Below are 17,021 nucleotides of genomic sequence, written 5' to 3'. Positions count from 1 at the left end.
ATTCAACTCCAGTAATGATATGGTGCAACAAAATACAAAAATAAAAGAAAATTTCAAAATGGGCGTGTCTCCGCCCTTTTCCATTTAATTTGTCTAGAATACTTATAATGCCATAAGTCGAACAAAAATTTACCAATCCTTGTGAAATTTGGTAGGGGCTTAGAGTCTAGGACGATAACTTATTTCTGTGAAAAAGGGCGAAATCGGTTGAAACCACGCCCAATTTTTATACACAGTCGTCCGTCTGTCCTTCCGCTCGGCCGTTAACACGATAACTTGAGCAAAAATGGATATATCTTTACTAAACTCAGTTCACATACTTATCTGAACTCACGTTGTATTGGTATAAAAAGTGGCCGAAATCCGATTATGACCACGCCCACTTTTTCGATATCGAAAATTACGAAAAATGAAAAAAATGCCATAATTCTATACCAGATACGAAAAAAGGGATGAAACATGGTAATTGGATTGGTTTATTGACGCAAAATATAACTTTAGAAAAAGTCTTTGTAAAATGGGTGTGACACCTACCAAAATAATTCAATTTTAAGTAGAAGAAAATGAAAAAGTTCTGCTGGACGAAATAAAAAACCCTTGAAATTTTGGCGGTAATACTGTTCGTGGTATTACATATATAAATAAATTAGCGGTATCCGACTGATGATGTTCTGGGTCACCCTGGTCCACATTTTGGTCGATATCTGGAAAACGCCTTCACATATACAACTACCACCACTCCCTTTCAAAACCATCATTAATACCTTTATTTGATACCCATATCGTACAAAGACATTCTAGAGTCACCCGTGGCCCACCTTTACGCCGATATCTCGAAAAGGCGTCCACCTATAGAACTAAGCCCCACGCCCTTTTACAATACTCATTAACACCTTTCATTTGATACCCATATAGCACAAACAAAGTCTAGAGTCACCCCTGGTCCACCTTTATGGCGATATCTTGAAAAGGCGTCCACCTATAGAACTAAGACCCACTCCCTTTTAAAATACTCATTAACACCTTTCGTTTGATACTCATATCGTACAAACAAATTTTAGAGTCAGCCCTGGTCCACCTTTATGGCGATATCCCTAAAAGGCGTCCACCTATAGAACTATGGCCCACTCCCTCATAATATACTCTTTAATATCTTTCATTTGACACATATGTCATACAAACACATTCCAGGGTTACCCTCGGTTCATTTTCCTACACGGTTATTTTCCCTTATGTTGTCACCACAGTTCTCAACTGAGTATGTAATGTTCGGTTACACCCGAACTTAACCTTCCTTACTTGTTAATAATAGGAGTAACTTTGTTAGTCTAAAGTTGTGAGACTCGCACTTTATAGCGCCGCGCTTGGGCCCCGGTCGGTCAATCATGTTCAACTCTTGCCTTCTCTCAATCTCGCGCAATCTAATTGGGATGCCTATGGAGAGATCGGTATAAGAATAGCGTTTATTAAAAATTGCATGAGTTAAATCAAAGGTGGTGATGGCTGCTTAGCTGTCACTTAATATACAGATTTCTTGCCGATAATATGTATTTTTATCCAAGCCGCGGCTTCGAGGATAGCTGAATGTTGTGTTTGGAAGACACTAAAATAATCTGGTATTCTAGCGGAGGGCTGGAGGGCTCTTCATCCTTCGAATAGACCAAACATCCAACTACACTGTTTAATTTATAATCGTCGCTGCATAGCACTTAAGCATCTATATGCCTGTCCACATCACCCCGATGGGGAATATTCATTACACAGTTTCTATCAGCAACTGCTGTGGATCAGTGGCCTGTTTTTCGAGAATCAGAGCTTTAATTGTAAGGTCAGCCAGAGAATACTATGGTTTTTGAACGGTTCTCTTTAATTCAGGGCCTAAAATTCCACTTCTCAGTATCCTGTCAGATCCAAGAATATGATATCAAGAATAGAGCGAGGGAAAGAGCTTTGCTGGGCATTGATCTTAGAACACCAATTATACTGATCATACTAGATTTGTTCTCTTTACCCACCAAGTTAAGTCGTGATATCTCGAGGTTGTCCACCACATAGCTACTCTACTCAGCTTTATAGACCAAATTTTATCGCTATAAGTCCATCTGTTTGGGGGGTATTCCCCAATTCTGGTCCATGGCTCTTTAATACGTGTATAATTCAATGTACCCTTCCTTTTCTTTTGATGCTGAATGACTTTATCTTTCTTGATCAGCTTTTTTTCCAGCACTGCGCTTACGCCCACGTCCCCATCCACTTAGAAGAAGTGTATAGGAGAAGCAAGAAAAGGCGTGGACAGCAGCGCAGATCTACAAAATATATAAGATCATGTGCAAGTTCTGCTAAATAAGACTCATTAAGGTACTAATGTGTCGAAAGAAAGAAGCATTTTGGCTTATTATGTGTGCGGTACACAAACTCAATCGTGTTATGGTCATAAATGTAAAGAGTCTGACTCAAATCCTACTCCTATTGACTGACCATCGACGGCATTAAAAGGGAAGGCCCCAATTGTATTCCGTATAGTGTGACAAAGCGTCTTACCTCCGCGAAGCCCTTTGCAAATTTAGTATCACATTCCGAGTTTAGAATTCACTTTTATCTTAATGTTATCATACAAATTCCTTTAGCAATTTCACAAAAATGAATCTTGCATAGCAAGAAATTAATAAAATAACTTAAAAAAGCCGCAAGGTATAAAAAATATACAAACAAAATTTTCGTAATTCCATTAAATAAAGCTAAACTTATTCGAACTTGCAGCTTGCGGTTATTGCAAACTTAATTATTAAAATACTTGAACACAAACCAACTAAAAACATAACAACAGCAAAGCCAACGTTACCTCAGGTTATTTACATATCTTCTGGTTATCTTAGTGCATCCTCAATCAACTTGCCATGGCAGCAGCAACAAAGCACACAAGTAAGAATTAAAAAAAAAGTGAGCTTGCAACTGGCACTTTGTGAAAGAGCTTGTAGAATAACTATCGGTAACAGTTGGCAGCCGCCGTGGTGTGATGGTAAGTGCTCCGCCATCCACACCGAAGATCCTGGGTTCACGGCCTGGGCAAAGCAACATCAAAATTTTAGAAACAAGTTTTTTCAATTTTTCTAAGTGGTGTCACCCCTCGGCAGTGTTTGGCAAGCACTCCGAGGGTAGCTCTGCCATGAAAAGCTCTCAGTGAAAACTCAACTGCCTTGCATATGCCGTTCGAAGTCGGCATAAAACAAATAGGTCCAGTCCCGCTAATTTGTAGGAAAAATCAAGAGGAATAGGACGCAAACTGGAAGAGAAGCTCCTCACATTTATTTATTTTTTATTACGTGTAATTCTAAGCAAAGGTATCGATGCAAACAATAATAAGTCTTCACTCAAAACAATCGATCTATTTGTACTTAGGATATGTTTTTCATGCGCGATATTCAGTTAAGTTAAAAATGTCAAGGTTTTATCAACTTTTTTACTTTGCGTGGTTGGAAACTGCCATCATAACTGCTGCCATTTCAGCAACCGTGTGTCCGTGGACTAAAAACCACCACAATTGGAACGCTTTTGCATAAGGTCGCGTTCCAACTTCATCCTTTTGGAGGGCTTTTTGTTGCTTCTGCTTCCAGGTCCCGCTTTTTTGCTCTGAGTGTAGTTTCTGTGAAGTTACTTATTTGTTACAATTCTACTGGACCGCTCAGCATGAGCGACTCTTTCCTCGAGCAATTGTCGATTCTGGCTCCATCGGAAGCATGTGTAGAATGTGTGTTCATCAGTTTCCTAGTCTGCATCGCCGTAGATGCAATTAGAATCTACGGTTTTGTTTTTATCCTGTACAAATATTTTTGAATCACGCATTCCCGGGGGTATCTTATATCGGGCAAAAGGAATATATCGTCCCGTTCCTAAGCTTCGAGCGACATCTTTCGGTAAAAATTGATACGGAGGGTTAGCGCCAAGGTACAGAACGTACTATATACGTGTATACCTATGGTTCTAAACGGAAAGGGTCGGGTCTGCTGATTACTGTGTCGATCCAGAAATAAGTAGATCCTATAGGCTGTCAGATTACTGTAGCATCTTTTAGGCGGAAATGAGAGTCGTGAAGAAAGCAGCGGAAATTCCGAAGGAAGCGTGCTTAAGCTGCAGTCGCATCAATATGTATATTGATTAGACGGCTATTAAAGCAATAACCTCACACAGGACTTAAACAAGAAGTATTATGGAATGCAAAGAAGCATTCGAAAAACTTCGCTCATACCTGAAAGGAATAGAGGGTAACAAAAATGCCGATGAGTTTGCAAAGAAGGGAGCAGCACTCGCTATACTCCACGGTGCGTGGGATGGTAAAAGAGAATAATAGGCAAAGAGCTACCAAAGGTTATAGGTTGGTGGGTTTCAGCTTTAAAAATATAAAAACATCACACATAACCATAAAGGAGCACGGGACGAGAAAGTGATCGTTAGTGCAAGGCGGTTAGGGGGGCCTTTGAAAAATTTGCTTGGTGTCGGACTTTCGTTCTAAGAGGAGCATCAACGCTTTTCAACTGTAATATGACTATCTGCATTTGCATTGGAAATTTTGTTTAATGGAATTGCTAAACTCCCGCCACTAAATCACTATGCAATGCGCAAGCGAAGTTAATAGAAAGTCTCAGCGAATATAAAATGATTAAAATTTGGCAATACATCAGATAAATATTCGCCAAAGTGATACGTGAATAATCCATAGATGTAGATACTCACAAGGGAGAGATAGTCAAGTTGCAGAGCTATAAAAGGCAACGCATGCAAGGAATGTTGATCAGTTCGATTTGAAAGCGTTATACGCTAAACTGTATATATTGATAACCTTTTTAAGTGGTGGATATTAACTTAATTGATTCTTAACCGTTGAAACGGTTATGGCGGTAATGGCCAACAAGGAGCGCTAGTCGCCTCTTCGATCTACTAAATGGCGCCAATTGGTCACACCAAAGGAATTTAAAAATGTTTCCACCTGGTCCTTTCAATGGGGTGGGGGTCCACCCTCTTCTATTGCTTCCGTAGGTGAGTTCCGGTAAAAAATATTTTCTTAGCTGGAGCGTTAGCTTTGAGTCGCATAACATGCCCTAGCTCGCGCAGCCGCTTCGTTTCAATTCTCTGGACCATGTTGATGTCTTCGTAAAGCTCGTACAGCTTATCATTAGATCTTGTTGTATTTGTTGTAGCAATGCTTCGCCACATCCAATAGGTTTAACAGATCACAAATTGTCAACAATGTCCTCTAACGAGATTCCAAGGAAACTTGCTGTTTAAACAGGGTTGGACCATAATGAGAGGGGTGTTATAGGCGTTGGTTCCACAATACAGTTAAAAAGAAGGTTGGAGTGACGCGCGTTTCCCTAGGGAGAGTCCGTTCCTTCTCTGCTAGTTTAGGGTATTGTTCTTTGAGTACAGGTTTAACCGGACAATTCCAGGCATAGAGGTCCGACGCCTGTTTATGGATTTCACTGAAGACCAGCTTGTACTTTTTAGCTTCATACGGTTGTGTTCTCAGGTGCCGTATTTCCTCATAATGCTTACGGAGATAACCCCTTAAGCCCCTGAGCCGTGTAGGCTCATCAATCAGATGTCTATTGGGATGCCCAGGTTTCCGGGTTTTCAACAGAAACTGTTTGGTTGGAATTTCATTTCTCTCCCTAATGGGGAGTATTCTTGCCTCGTTATGTAGATGGTGTTCTGGGGACATAAGAAGTCACCCCGTAGCGGTTCTGATGGCGCTATTTTGGCAGGGCTGTAGTTTCTTCCAGTGAGTAGTATTTAGGCTTGGCGATCATATCGGGGACGCGTAGCATGCAATCGACCGGCCAACAGCTTTGTTAGTGGCAGTGTGTGTTTCTTTGCCTTTAGCCCAAGTGCTTCCGGCAAGAGATTTGAGGATTTTATTACGGCTCTGGATTTTAGGAACAATTGCGGTTGCATGCTCTCCAAAATCTAGACCCTGATCGAACGTCACACACAAGATTTTTGGGTGTCAGGCAGCCGGTAGCGACATTGTGGTCGACATTTGCGCGTTGTAAATAAGGTCGCCGATGATTTGGTCGGTGCCAATGTCACAATTGTGTGACCCCATTTAACTAAATCTTCTTCGGTACCCGCTGTTGCTAACGCGTAGATGGTCATAAATCTTTCGAAGAACTTTTCCCTCGAACACTCCTAGAGCCGCTTCGGATGATGTTGGCATAGTCCAAGCTTCTACGCCATATAGCAGGACGGGTCAATAAGTAACTTTTAAAGCATGATTTTCGTTTGCTGAGAGAGGGCTTAATTTTCAGTGGTGACTGAAGATAACTAATTTCACTCAGCATTTTCTGGAATCAAAAAAAAAAAACCGATAACGATAAATTGAGAAACTGTAATACTTGTCACAATATGCATTGTACTAACTCTGCTTCGTCATACATGATATAGTTTACATATGTGTGTATCAACTTATTTTATATTTCAAAATTGAATTCCCTAACGAGATTTTATAATATTTCATTTCTTTCCCTGTACATCTTGTCTTTACTTTACCTTGCATGATGCTTGGTCCCCTCAGCTAGTTGGCTTTGTATTGTGTTGATGCAAGGAATAAATGACAGAAATGCAGGGACGGAAACTGCTATTTCTTTTATAATATAATTCCTTGCAAAACTATTAATTTTGGACTTTAAATATATTTGGATCAAGATAAAAATTATTTTCGGATTTTTATTATCTGAGTCCGATAGAACTAGTTAAACTCGGACTTTTAAAAATAAAAGTCAGGCTTTATAACAAAGAAACAGCTTATCCGTATTAAAATTTTTTTTATTTCCAATAAGCGGGACTTTTGTTTCGGCCTTAAAAAATAAAAGTCCGGATTTAACTTTCATTTCCGGATTTTTATTTTTAAAAGTCCGAGTTTATCTAGTTCTATCGGACTCAAAAAATAAAAATACAGATTTTAATTTTATATGTGGACTTTTATGGAAAAAGTTCGATAAGTAAAAAGGATACATAAATCGACATGATATTGCTATAGGGATACCTGGAAAATAAAACATTTTCACCTAGGACCATTTTTTGCCATGGACTTTGTCGACTCCGAAAAAAAAAAAAATTATTATTTTCCGTCCCTGCAAAAATAAGTATTCTTTATTATAAAAAATATGCACATTTTAAATAGAAAAAAGAAAAAAACAAAACAATAATAATTGTATGTATATTTTTGTTTTCATTTTCAACTTCTTTACATTCTTTTCTTTTTCTTTTTTTTCATGTTGCTTGCATTTTGCATACGCTGCTTTGATTCGAATTTTTATCTCTTGCATTTATGCAGTTTCCTGCTATGCGCGCTCTTTCCATTTCATCAGCGGATGCTTTCATTTTGGTGTATGATGTAACCGATGCCTCAACATTCGAAGAAGTTCGCTTAATACGTGATCAAATTCATGAAACAAAAGCGACCTCAGCTGTGCCAATTGTGGTTGTGGGAAATAAAATTGATTTGGTTGCAGAAAATGAGGATGCACGAAAGGTAAATAAAAAAATATTAAAAATTTATAAGAGAAATCATAACAGTTTTGGGTGCGTATGTAAATCTTATTTGTGGTTGATTAGCAATGAACTGAATCCTTGTCGGCGGCCTTCTTTCTCTAAGATGTCTAACTCTTCTAACTTCGAAAATTGGTTTAAGTTTTTTATTTGTATAAGAGCTTTTCCAATTCATTTGCCTTTTTCTCGAATACATTTGTCCTTTTATCGATTTCACGTACACATTTCTGACTTATATTTACATATTTATTAAATAAATTTGCCCTATCTCAAATACATTTGTTCGTGTCTCAAATGCATTTTCTCTTTTCTCAATTACATTTTCCTATTTCTAAAAAAATGTGCTCCTTAATTAAATATATTTGCCGTTTTCTCAAATACAGTTGGAAAAGGTGTACACCATTTTCATTTCACAATGAAAAACCCTCACTTTGAAATGAGAATGGTAGGTTGTAAATGAGAAAGCGTCAGTTGGAAATAAGATTTGTCAATTGTTTATAAGATTAGTCTAGTGTTAATCAGAAAGCATCAAATGTAATTGCGTCCTTTCGATATAAGAAAAGTCACTGGTAAACGAAGTAGCGATAACTGAAAATTTGAAATCGTCATTTTTTTGAGAATAATGAGTTGGAATTAAAAATAGGCAGATGTAAATGAGAGAGTGTCATGTGTAAACGAGAATAGTCAATTGTAAAAGAGAAGCGTCACTAAAATAATCAATTGTAATTTTATTTTATTTTATTTTACTTAATTTTATTGAATTCAATTTCATTTAATTTAATTTAATTTAGGTTAATTTATTTTAATTTAATTTAATTTAATTTGATTTAATTTAATTTAATTTAGTTTAATTTAATATAACTTAATTTAATTTAATTTAACCTAAGTTAATTTAATTTAGTTTAATTTCATTTAATTTAATTTAATTTAATTTAATTTAAGTTAATTTAGGTTAATTTAAGTGATGTTAGTTTAATTTAATTTAATTTAAAATAATTTAATTTAATTTACTTTAATTTAATTTAATTTAATTTAATTTATTTTAATTTAATTTAATTTAATTCAATTTTATTTTATTTTATTTAATATAATTTAACTTCGTTTATATGAGTTAAGCGGAGATTGCCCTTATTGTTTTAAATGTATGAAAACATTTATTTGAAGCAATTTTTAATTTATAATTTATTTATTAATTTGGGAGAAATTTAAACAACGTGACATCAGGACGGACAAGGCGACAGCTGTTTCGATTATACCTTGTAAATCTCTTCACAGTCTTTTCTCCCGGGAGTGGGATTTGAACCCGCACTCCTACGGTGGTTGAAGTGTTACAAACGTTGTTTAAATTTCTCCCAAATTATTAAACAAATTAACTTCATTTAATTTTGTTTAATTTATTTTACTTTAATTTAATTTAATCTAATATAATTTGTTTAAGTTAATTAAATTTTATTTTATTTTATTTATTTTAATTTAGTTTTATTTTATTTTATTTTATTTTAATAAATTTAATTTTATTTTATTTTATTTAATTCAATTTAATTTAATAAAATTTAATTTAATATAAATAAAAAAAATAAATGTAAGGCGCGATAAACTCCGAAGAGATCTAAGGCCGAGCTTCTCTTCCAATTTGCGTCGTGCTCCTCTTGATTTTTCCCTACAAATTGGTCCCCTACACTGAGAAGCTTTTCATGGCAGAAATACACCCGGAGCGCTTGCCAAACACTGCCGAGGGGCGATCCCGCTTAGAAAAATAGTCTTCTAATTGAAAAACCTTATTTCTAAAATTTTGATGTTGCTTTGCCCGGGGTGTGAACCCAGGGCATACGGTGTGGTAGGCGGAGCACGCTACCATCACACCACGGTGTCTGCCAAATCTATCTTTAATCGAGGAATTATCCATTTGTTATCGAAATGATATCAATATGTTATCGGAAACTTATAGATATGCTATCGGCATGGTATTTAAAAGTTATCCAATTTATTATCGAAAATGTATCAATTTGTTATCGAAAAGTCATCGATTTCTTCTCGTAGTGCTACCAGTTTTGTTATCGCCATGTTATCCGTTATGCTAACGTCGACACATATAACTCTTCGATATAATGCCGTTATCAAACCAATAAGAAGGCAGTAACAAGCTTATAATAAATCGATAACAAGCTGATAACAAATCGAAGTCTCGAAAATAATGTTTCGCTATCAATAATAAACAAATAATAAAGCAATAGCTCGTCATAGCATTCGGTGATCTGGCTCTCACCCAAGTATGATGGGACTATCAGTCTAACAGAAACATTTCTTCGTCCAAGTAGGGAATGGGACTCCGATAACAAGCTTCTACTCCAGAGGCAATCACATATGTTTTCATGTGTTAACATAGAGGCCTTTTCTACTGTATTCTTAGCACATCTAGAACTGGAAACTAATAATCTTTCATTCGGGGTTTGATTCCACCCACTCATTTACCATGGCTTGTCCTTTTCTTACCTCTAACTCGCATATGCCTCATATAGCTCAGGCTATCGGTTTACTGTATATTCAACAGTATATTCCATTACAGATTGTAGTCATCTAATCGAGTAGAACTGCCTCTTAACCACTTTAGGCGTTTTCTTTTTACATATGTGGCTTCCATCTGGATAACTATTTGACTGGTTGACAAAGAAGTTTTAATTTGGATCTAACTACCGCTGGTCGATGATGTTGACCACCTTTGCTTTCCTATATCCGATGTAACCCCTGATATATTAATCTAAAGCTGCTCTATTACGCCCCGTATGCCTTGGCTATGCGACCCTCCTTATTTTCTTCCCCTTTGGCGTTTTACTTTTATTTAGAGTTGTTCCAACAATTCCTCAAAGTCTGGATTCATCACCTGACACTTTCTTAAATCTTTGAATAAACCTGCGAACCAATGACCGGGTTCAATTTGTAAATCCTTTCCTATACTATGGAGTCCTTGTTTGGTGGACAGCCACACAAAAAATAAGGAGATCCCTGCACATTCCACTCGTAGACCTGGTGGCAAAGAACAAAGCTTTAACATCTACAACGAGGCTCTCTGCCTCTTGGAAGCTTGAGTGCAGTCCATACGGCCATGGTAGTATAAAAAAAATGTAAGGCGCGATAACCTCCAAAAAGATTTTAGGCCGAGCTTCTCTTCCAATTTCGTCGTGCTCCTTTTTAATTTTACCTACAAATTGGCGGCATAGCACAGCATCTAAATGCGTGTTAGAGTGTAAGCAGTCTCTGGAGAGAATCGGGACAGGGAGAAGCATACATCTATATTGGGTCGCAGGGCATATGGGAATAGATAGGAATGAAAAAGCGGACGAACTAGCTAAAAAGGGCGCATCCCTTGAAGCTTGCTCTGTAGACGTCCCAATTAGATTGGGCGAGATTAAGCGAAGGCGAGAGGTGCACATGATCGACCAAGCTGGAAAGGCGTGTGTTCAAGTGCGGGGCTGTAAAGTGTCGAAGATTATGTGTAGGTCTTACAATCTTAGACTAACACAGTTGCTTCTATCATTAAAAAGAGAGGACTGTAGACTCATGACGGGTATTCTGACTGGACACTGCCTTCTGGCCTCACGTGCTTTAAATAAGGCTTGGTCCGTGATAGCACATGTAGGAAGTGCGGGTTGGAGGAGGAAACGATCGAGCACGTTCTGTGCTCGTGCCCTGCACTTGCCAGGCTAAGACTCCAGCTATTAGGAGTGATACACCTGTCAGACCTAGAAGCAGAAAGTGGCTTAAGTCCTAGAAAGCTTCTAGTATTTGCCAAGAGGACGGAATTATTTTATAACATAGGTCCTGGTTTTTGATAGGGTTTTTCAATTTGGTCGTTAAAACCAACTTCTGGTAACACTACCGACTCAATCAGTCTATGTAAGGTCCTCATGGAGCGGTCAGTTCAACCTAACCTACCTAATCTGGCGGGATAGTACCTACTTGTTTTTATGCCGACTCCGAACGGCATCTGCAAGGCAGATGAATTTTGACCGAGATGCTTTTAATGGCACTCGGAGTGCTTGCCAAACATTGTCTTCTAATTGAAAAACCTTGTTTCTAAAATTTTGATGTTGCTTTGCCCGGGGTGCAAACCCAGGGCATACGGTGTGGTAGGCGAAGCACGCTACCATCACACCACGGTGGCCGCCATAGAAAACTTAGTCTTAGAAAACTTCTAGCCTTTGCAAAAAAGATTGTGTTATTTTATAGTGTTTTTCAATTTCTTCGTTAAACAAACCTTTGGCAACACTGCGGACTTATTCAGCCTATGTGAGTCCTCGCGGACCAGCCAGTTCAAAATAACCTAATCAACCAACTAAAAATATGCGCCTTCAAGGTTATGCTCTAAAATGCAAGCAATATTATGCCAACAACCTTTACTGATTGGATTTCTTTTATTTTGTTTTCTAAGTATTTTTTAAGACTTCTTTTTTCAATTTGCCGATTTGCAAATAATTTGTTTATAATTTCTTGTTTCACGTATTCGCTTTTTATACTCAGTTGAGCAGAGTTCACAGAGTATATTAACTTTGATTGGATTACGGTTGGTTGTACAGGTATAAAGGAATCGAGATAGATATAGACTTCCATATATCAAAATCATCAGTATCGAAAAACAATTTGATTGGGCCATGTCCGTCCGTCCGTCCGTTAACACGATAACTTGAGTAAATTTTGAGGTATCTTGACGAACTTTTTGGTATGTAGGTTCCTGGGCACTCATCTCAGACCGCTATTTAAAATGAACGATATCGGACTATAACCACGCGCACTTTTTCGATATCGAAAATTTCGAAAAATCGAAAAAGTGCGATAATTCATTACCAAAGACGGTTAAGCGATGAAACTTGGTAGGTGGGTTGAACTTATGACGCAGAATAGAAAATAAGTAAAATTTTGGACAATGGCCGTGGCACCGCCCACTTTTAAAAGAAGCTGTAATTTGGCAGTTGTTGAAGATATCATGATGAAATTTGGCAGGAACGTTACTTGTATTGCTACTATTTATAAAAATTAGCAAAATCGGAGAACGACCACGCCCACTTTAAAAAAAAAATTTTTTTAAGTGAAATTTTTACAAAAAATTTAATATCTTTATAGTATATAAGTAAATTATGTCAACATTCAACTCCAGTAATGATATGGTGCAACAAAATACAAAAACAAAAGAAAATTTCAAAATGGGCGTGGCTCTGCCCTTTTTCATTTGATTTGTCTAGGATACATTTAATGCCATAAGTCGAACAAATATTTACCAATCCTTGTGAAATTTGGTAGGCACTTAGATTCTAGGACAATAACTGTTTTCTGTGAAAAAGAGCGAAATCGGTTGAAGCCACGCCCAGTTTTTATACACAGTAGTTCGTCTGTCCTTCCGCTCGGCCGTTAACTCGATAACTTGAGCAAAAATCGATATATCTTTACTAAACTCAGTTCACATAATTATCTGAACACACTTTGTATTGGTATCAAAAATGGCCGAAATCCGCCTATGACCACGCCCACTTTTTCGATTTCGAAAATTACGAAAAATGAAAAAAATTCCATAATTCTATACCAAATACGAAAAAAGCGATGAAACATGGTAATTTCATTGGTTTATTGACGCAAAATATAACTTTGGAAAAAAACTTTGTAAAATGGGTGTGACACCTACCATTATTAAGTAGAAGAAAATGAAAAAGTTATGTAGGGCGAAATCGAAAGCCCTTGGAATCATGGCAGGAATACTGTTCGTGGTATTACATATATAAATAAATTAGCGGTACCCGACAGATGATGTTCTAGGTCACCCTGGACCACCTTTATATTGATATTTCGAAATCTCGAAAACGCCTTAACATATACAACTACCACCACTCCCTTTTAAAATTGTTATTAATACCTTTAATTTGACACCCATATTGTACAAACACATTATAGAGTCACCCCTGGTCCACCTTTATAAATGCGTCCACCTATAGAACTAAGGCCCACTCCCTTTTAAAATAATCATTAACACCTTTCGTTTGATACCCATATTGTATAAATGCATTCTAGAGTCATACCTGGTCCACCTTTATGGCGATATCTCGAAAAGGCGTCCACCTATAAAACTAAGGCTCACTCCCTTTTAAAATACTCTTTAACACCTTTCATTTGATACCCATATCGTACAAACAAATTCTAGAGTCACCCCTGGTCCACCTTTATATCGATATTTCGAAAAGGCGTCCACCCATAGAACTAAGGCCCATTCCCTTCTAAAATAAACATTAACACCTTTCGTTTGATACCCATATTGTATAAACGCATTCTAGAGTCATCCCTGGTCCACCTTTATGGCGATATCTCGAAAAGGCGTCCACCTATAAAACTAAGGCCCACTCCCTTTTAAAATACTCTTTAACACCTTTCATTTGATACCCATATCGTACAAACAAATTCTAGAGTCACCCCTGGGCCACCTTTATATCGATATTTCGAAAAGGCGTGCACCCTTAGAACTAAGGCCCACTCCCTTTTAAAATACTCATTAACACCTTTCGTTTGATACCCATATCGTACAAACAAATTCTAGAGTCACCCCTTTATATCGATATTTCGAAAAGGCATCCACCCATAGAACTAAGGCCCACTCCCTTTTAAAATAATCATTAACACCTTTCGTTTGATACCCATATCGTACAAACAAATTCTAGAGTCACCCCTGGTCCACCTTTATATCGATATTTCGAAAAGGCGTGCACCCTTAGAACTAAGGCCCACTCCCTTTTAAAATAATCATTAACACCTTTCGTTTGATACCCATATCGTACAAACAAATTCTAGAGTCACCCCTTTATATCGATATTTCGAAAAGACGTCCACCCATAGAATTTCGTTTGATACCCATATTGTATAAACGCATTCTAGAGTCATCCCTGGTCCACCCTTATGGCGATATTTCGAAAAGGCGTCCACCCATATAACTAAGGCCCACTCCCTTTTAAAATACTCATTAACACCTTTCATTTGATACCCATATCGTAAACAAATTCTAAAGTCACCCCTGGTCCACCTTTATGTCGATATCTCGAAAAGGCGTCCACCCATATAACTAAGGCCCACTCCCTTCTAAAATACTCATTAATACCTTTCATTTGATACCCATATCGTACAAACAAATTCTAGAGACACCCCTTTATATCGATATTTCGAAAAGGCGTCCACCCATAGAACTAAGGCCCACTCCCTTTTAAAATACTCATTAACACCTTTCATTTGATACCCATATCGTACAAGCAAATTCTAGAGTCACCCCTGGTCCACCTTTATATCGATATTTCGAAAAGGCGTCCACCCATAGAACTAAGGCCCTCTCCCTTTTAAAATACTCATTAACACCTTTCGTTTGATACCCATATTGTATAAACGCATTCTAGAGTCATCCCTGGCCCACCCTTAAGGCGATATCTGGAAAAGCGTCCACCTATAAAACTAAGGCCCACTCCCTTTTAAAATACCCATTAACACCCTTCATTTGATACCCATATCGTACAAACAAATTCTTGAGTCACCCTTGGTCCACCTTTATGGCAATATTTCGAAAAGGCGTCCACCCATAGAACTAAGGCCCTCTCCCTTTTAAAATACTCATTAACACCTTTCGTTTGATACCCTATTGTATAAACGCATTATAGAGTCATACCTGGTCCACCCTTATGGCGATATCTGGAAAATCGTCCACCTATAAAACTAAGGCCCACTCCCTTTTAAAATACTCATTAACACCTTTCATTTGATACCCATATCGTACAAACAACTTCTAGAGTCACCCCTGGTCCACCTTTATATCGATATTTCGAAAAGGCGTCCACCCATAGAACTAAGGCCCTCTCCCTTTTAAAATACTCATTAACACCTTTCGTTTGATACCCATATTGTATAAACGCATTCTAGAGTCATCCCTGGTCCACCCTTATGGCGATATCTGGAAAAACGTCCACCTATAAAACTAAGGCCCACTCCCTTTTAAAATACTCATTAACACCTTTCATTTGATACCCATATCGTACAAACAAATTCTAGAGTCACCCCTGGTTCACCTTTATTTCGATATTTCGAAAAGGCGTCCACCCATAGAACTAAGGCCCACTCCCTTCTAAAATACTCATTAACACCTTTAATTTGATACCCATATCGTACAAACAAATTCTAGAGACACCCCTTTATATCGATATTTCGAAAAGGCGTCCACACATAGAACTAAGGCCCACTCTCTTTTAAAATTCTCATTAACACCTTTCATTTGATACCCATATCGTAAACAAATTCTAAAGTCACCCCTGGTCCACCTTTATGGCGATATCTCGAAAAGGCGTCCACCTATAGAACTAAGGCCCACTCCCCTTTAAAATACTCATTAACACCTTTCATTTGATACCCATATTGTATAAACGCATTCTAGAGTCATCCCTGGTCCACCCTTATGGCGATATCTGGAAAAGCGTCCACCTATAAAACTAAGGCCCACTCCCTTTTAAAATACTCATTAACACCTTTCATTTGATACCCATATCGTACAAACAAATTCTAGAGTCACCCCTGGTCCACCTTTATGGCGATATTTCGAAAAGGCGTCCACCCATAGAACTAAGGCCCACTCCCTTTTAAAATACTCATTAACACCTTTCATTTGATACCCATATCGTACAAACAAATTCTATAGTCACCCCTGGTCCACCTTTATTTCGATATTTCGAAAAGGCGTCCACCCATAGAACTAAGGCCCACTCCCTTCTAAAATACTCATTAACACATTTAATTTGATACCCATATCGTACAAACAAATTCTAGGGACACCCCTTTATGGCGATATTTCGAAAAGGCGTCCACCCATAGAACTAAGGCCCTCTCCCTTTTAAAATACTCATTAACACCTTTCGTTTGATACCCATATCTTACAAACAAATTCTAGAGTCACCCCTGGTCCACCTTTATGGCGATATCTCGAAAAGGCGTCCACCTATAGAACTGAGGCCAACGCCCTTTTAAAATACTCATTAACACCAAACGCATTCTAGAGTCATCCCTGGTCCACCCTTATGGCGATATCTCGAAAAGGCGTCCACCTATAAAACTAAAGCCCACTCCCTTTTAAAATACTCATTAACACCTTTCATTTGATACCCATATCTTACAAACAAATTCTAGAGTCACCCCTGGTCCACCTTTATGGCGATATCTCGAAAAGGCGTCCACCTATAGAACTGAGGCCAACGCCTTTTTAAAATTTTCATTAACACCTTTCGTTTGATACCCATATTGTATAAACGCATTCTAGAGTCATCCCTGGTCCACCCTTATGGCGATATCTGGAAAAGCGTCCACCTATAAAACTAAGGCCCACTCCCTTTTAAAATACCCATTAACATTTGATACCCATATCGTACAAACAAATTCTAGAGTCACCCCTGGTCCACCTTTATATCGATATT

At 37.7% G+C, this 17,021-nt stretch overlaps 1 protein-coding gene across 2 annotated transcripts in view; it reads left to right on the top strand.

Moving 5' to 3' along the window:
• LOC137250522 (ras-related protein Rap-2a) overlaps positions 1–17,021 on the top strand; it is a 234,331-nt gene that overhangs the window by 198,777 nt on the left and 18,533 nt on the right. For both annotated transcript variants that reach the window (XM_067783477.1, XM_067783479.1), the window contains exon 5: positions 7,331–7,528. In XM_067783477.1, the coding sequence (XP_067639578.1) occupies positions 7,331–7,528 (198 nt within the window). The remainder of the gene's footprint in view (positions 1–7,330; positions 7,529–17,021) is intronic.

This window comes from Eurosta solidaginis, chromosome 4 (assembly GCF_040869045.1).
Source record: "Eurosta solidaginis isolate ZX-2024a chromosome 4, ASM4086904v1, whole genome shotgun sequence".
In the NCBI taxonomy this organism is placed as follows: Eukaryota; Metazoa; Arthropoda; class Insecta; order Diptera; family Tephritidae; genus Eurosta; species Eurosta solidaginis.
The sequence above is the reverse complement of the archived record's forward strand: the minus strand, read 5'-3'. Positions and strand labels throughout refer to the sequence as shown.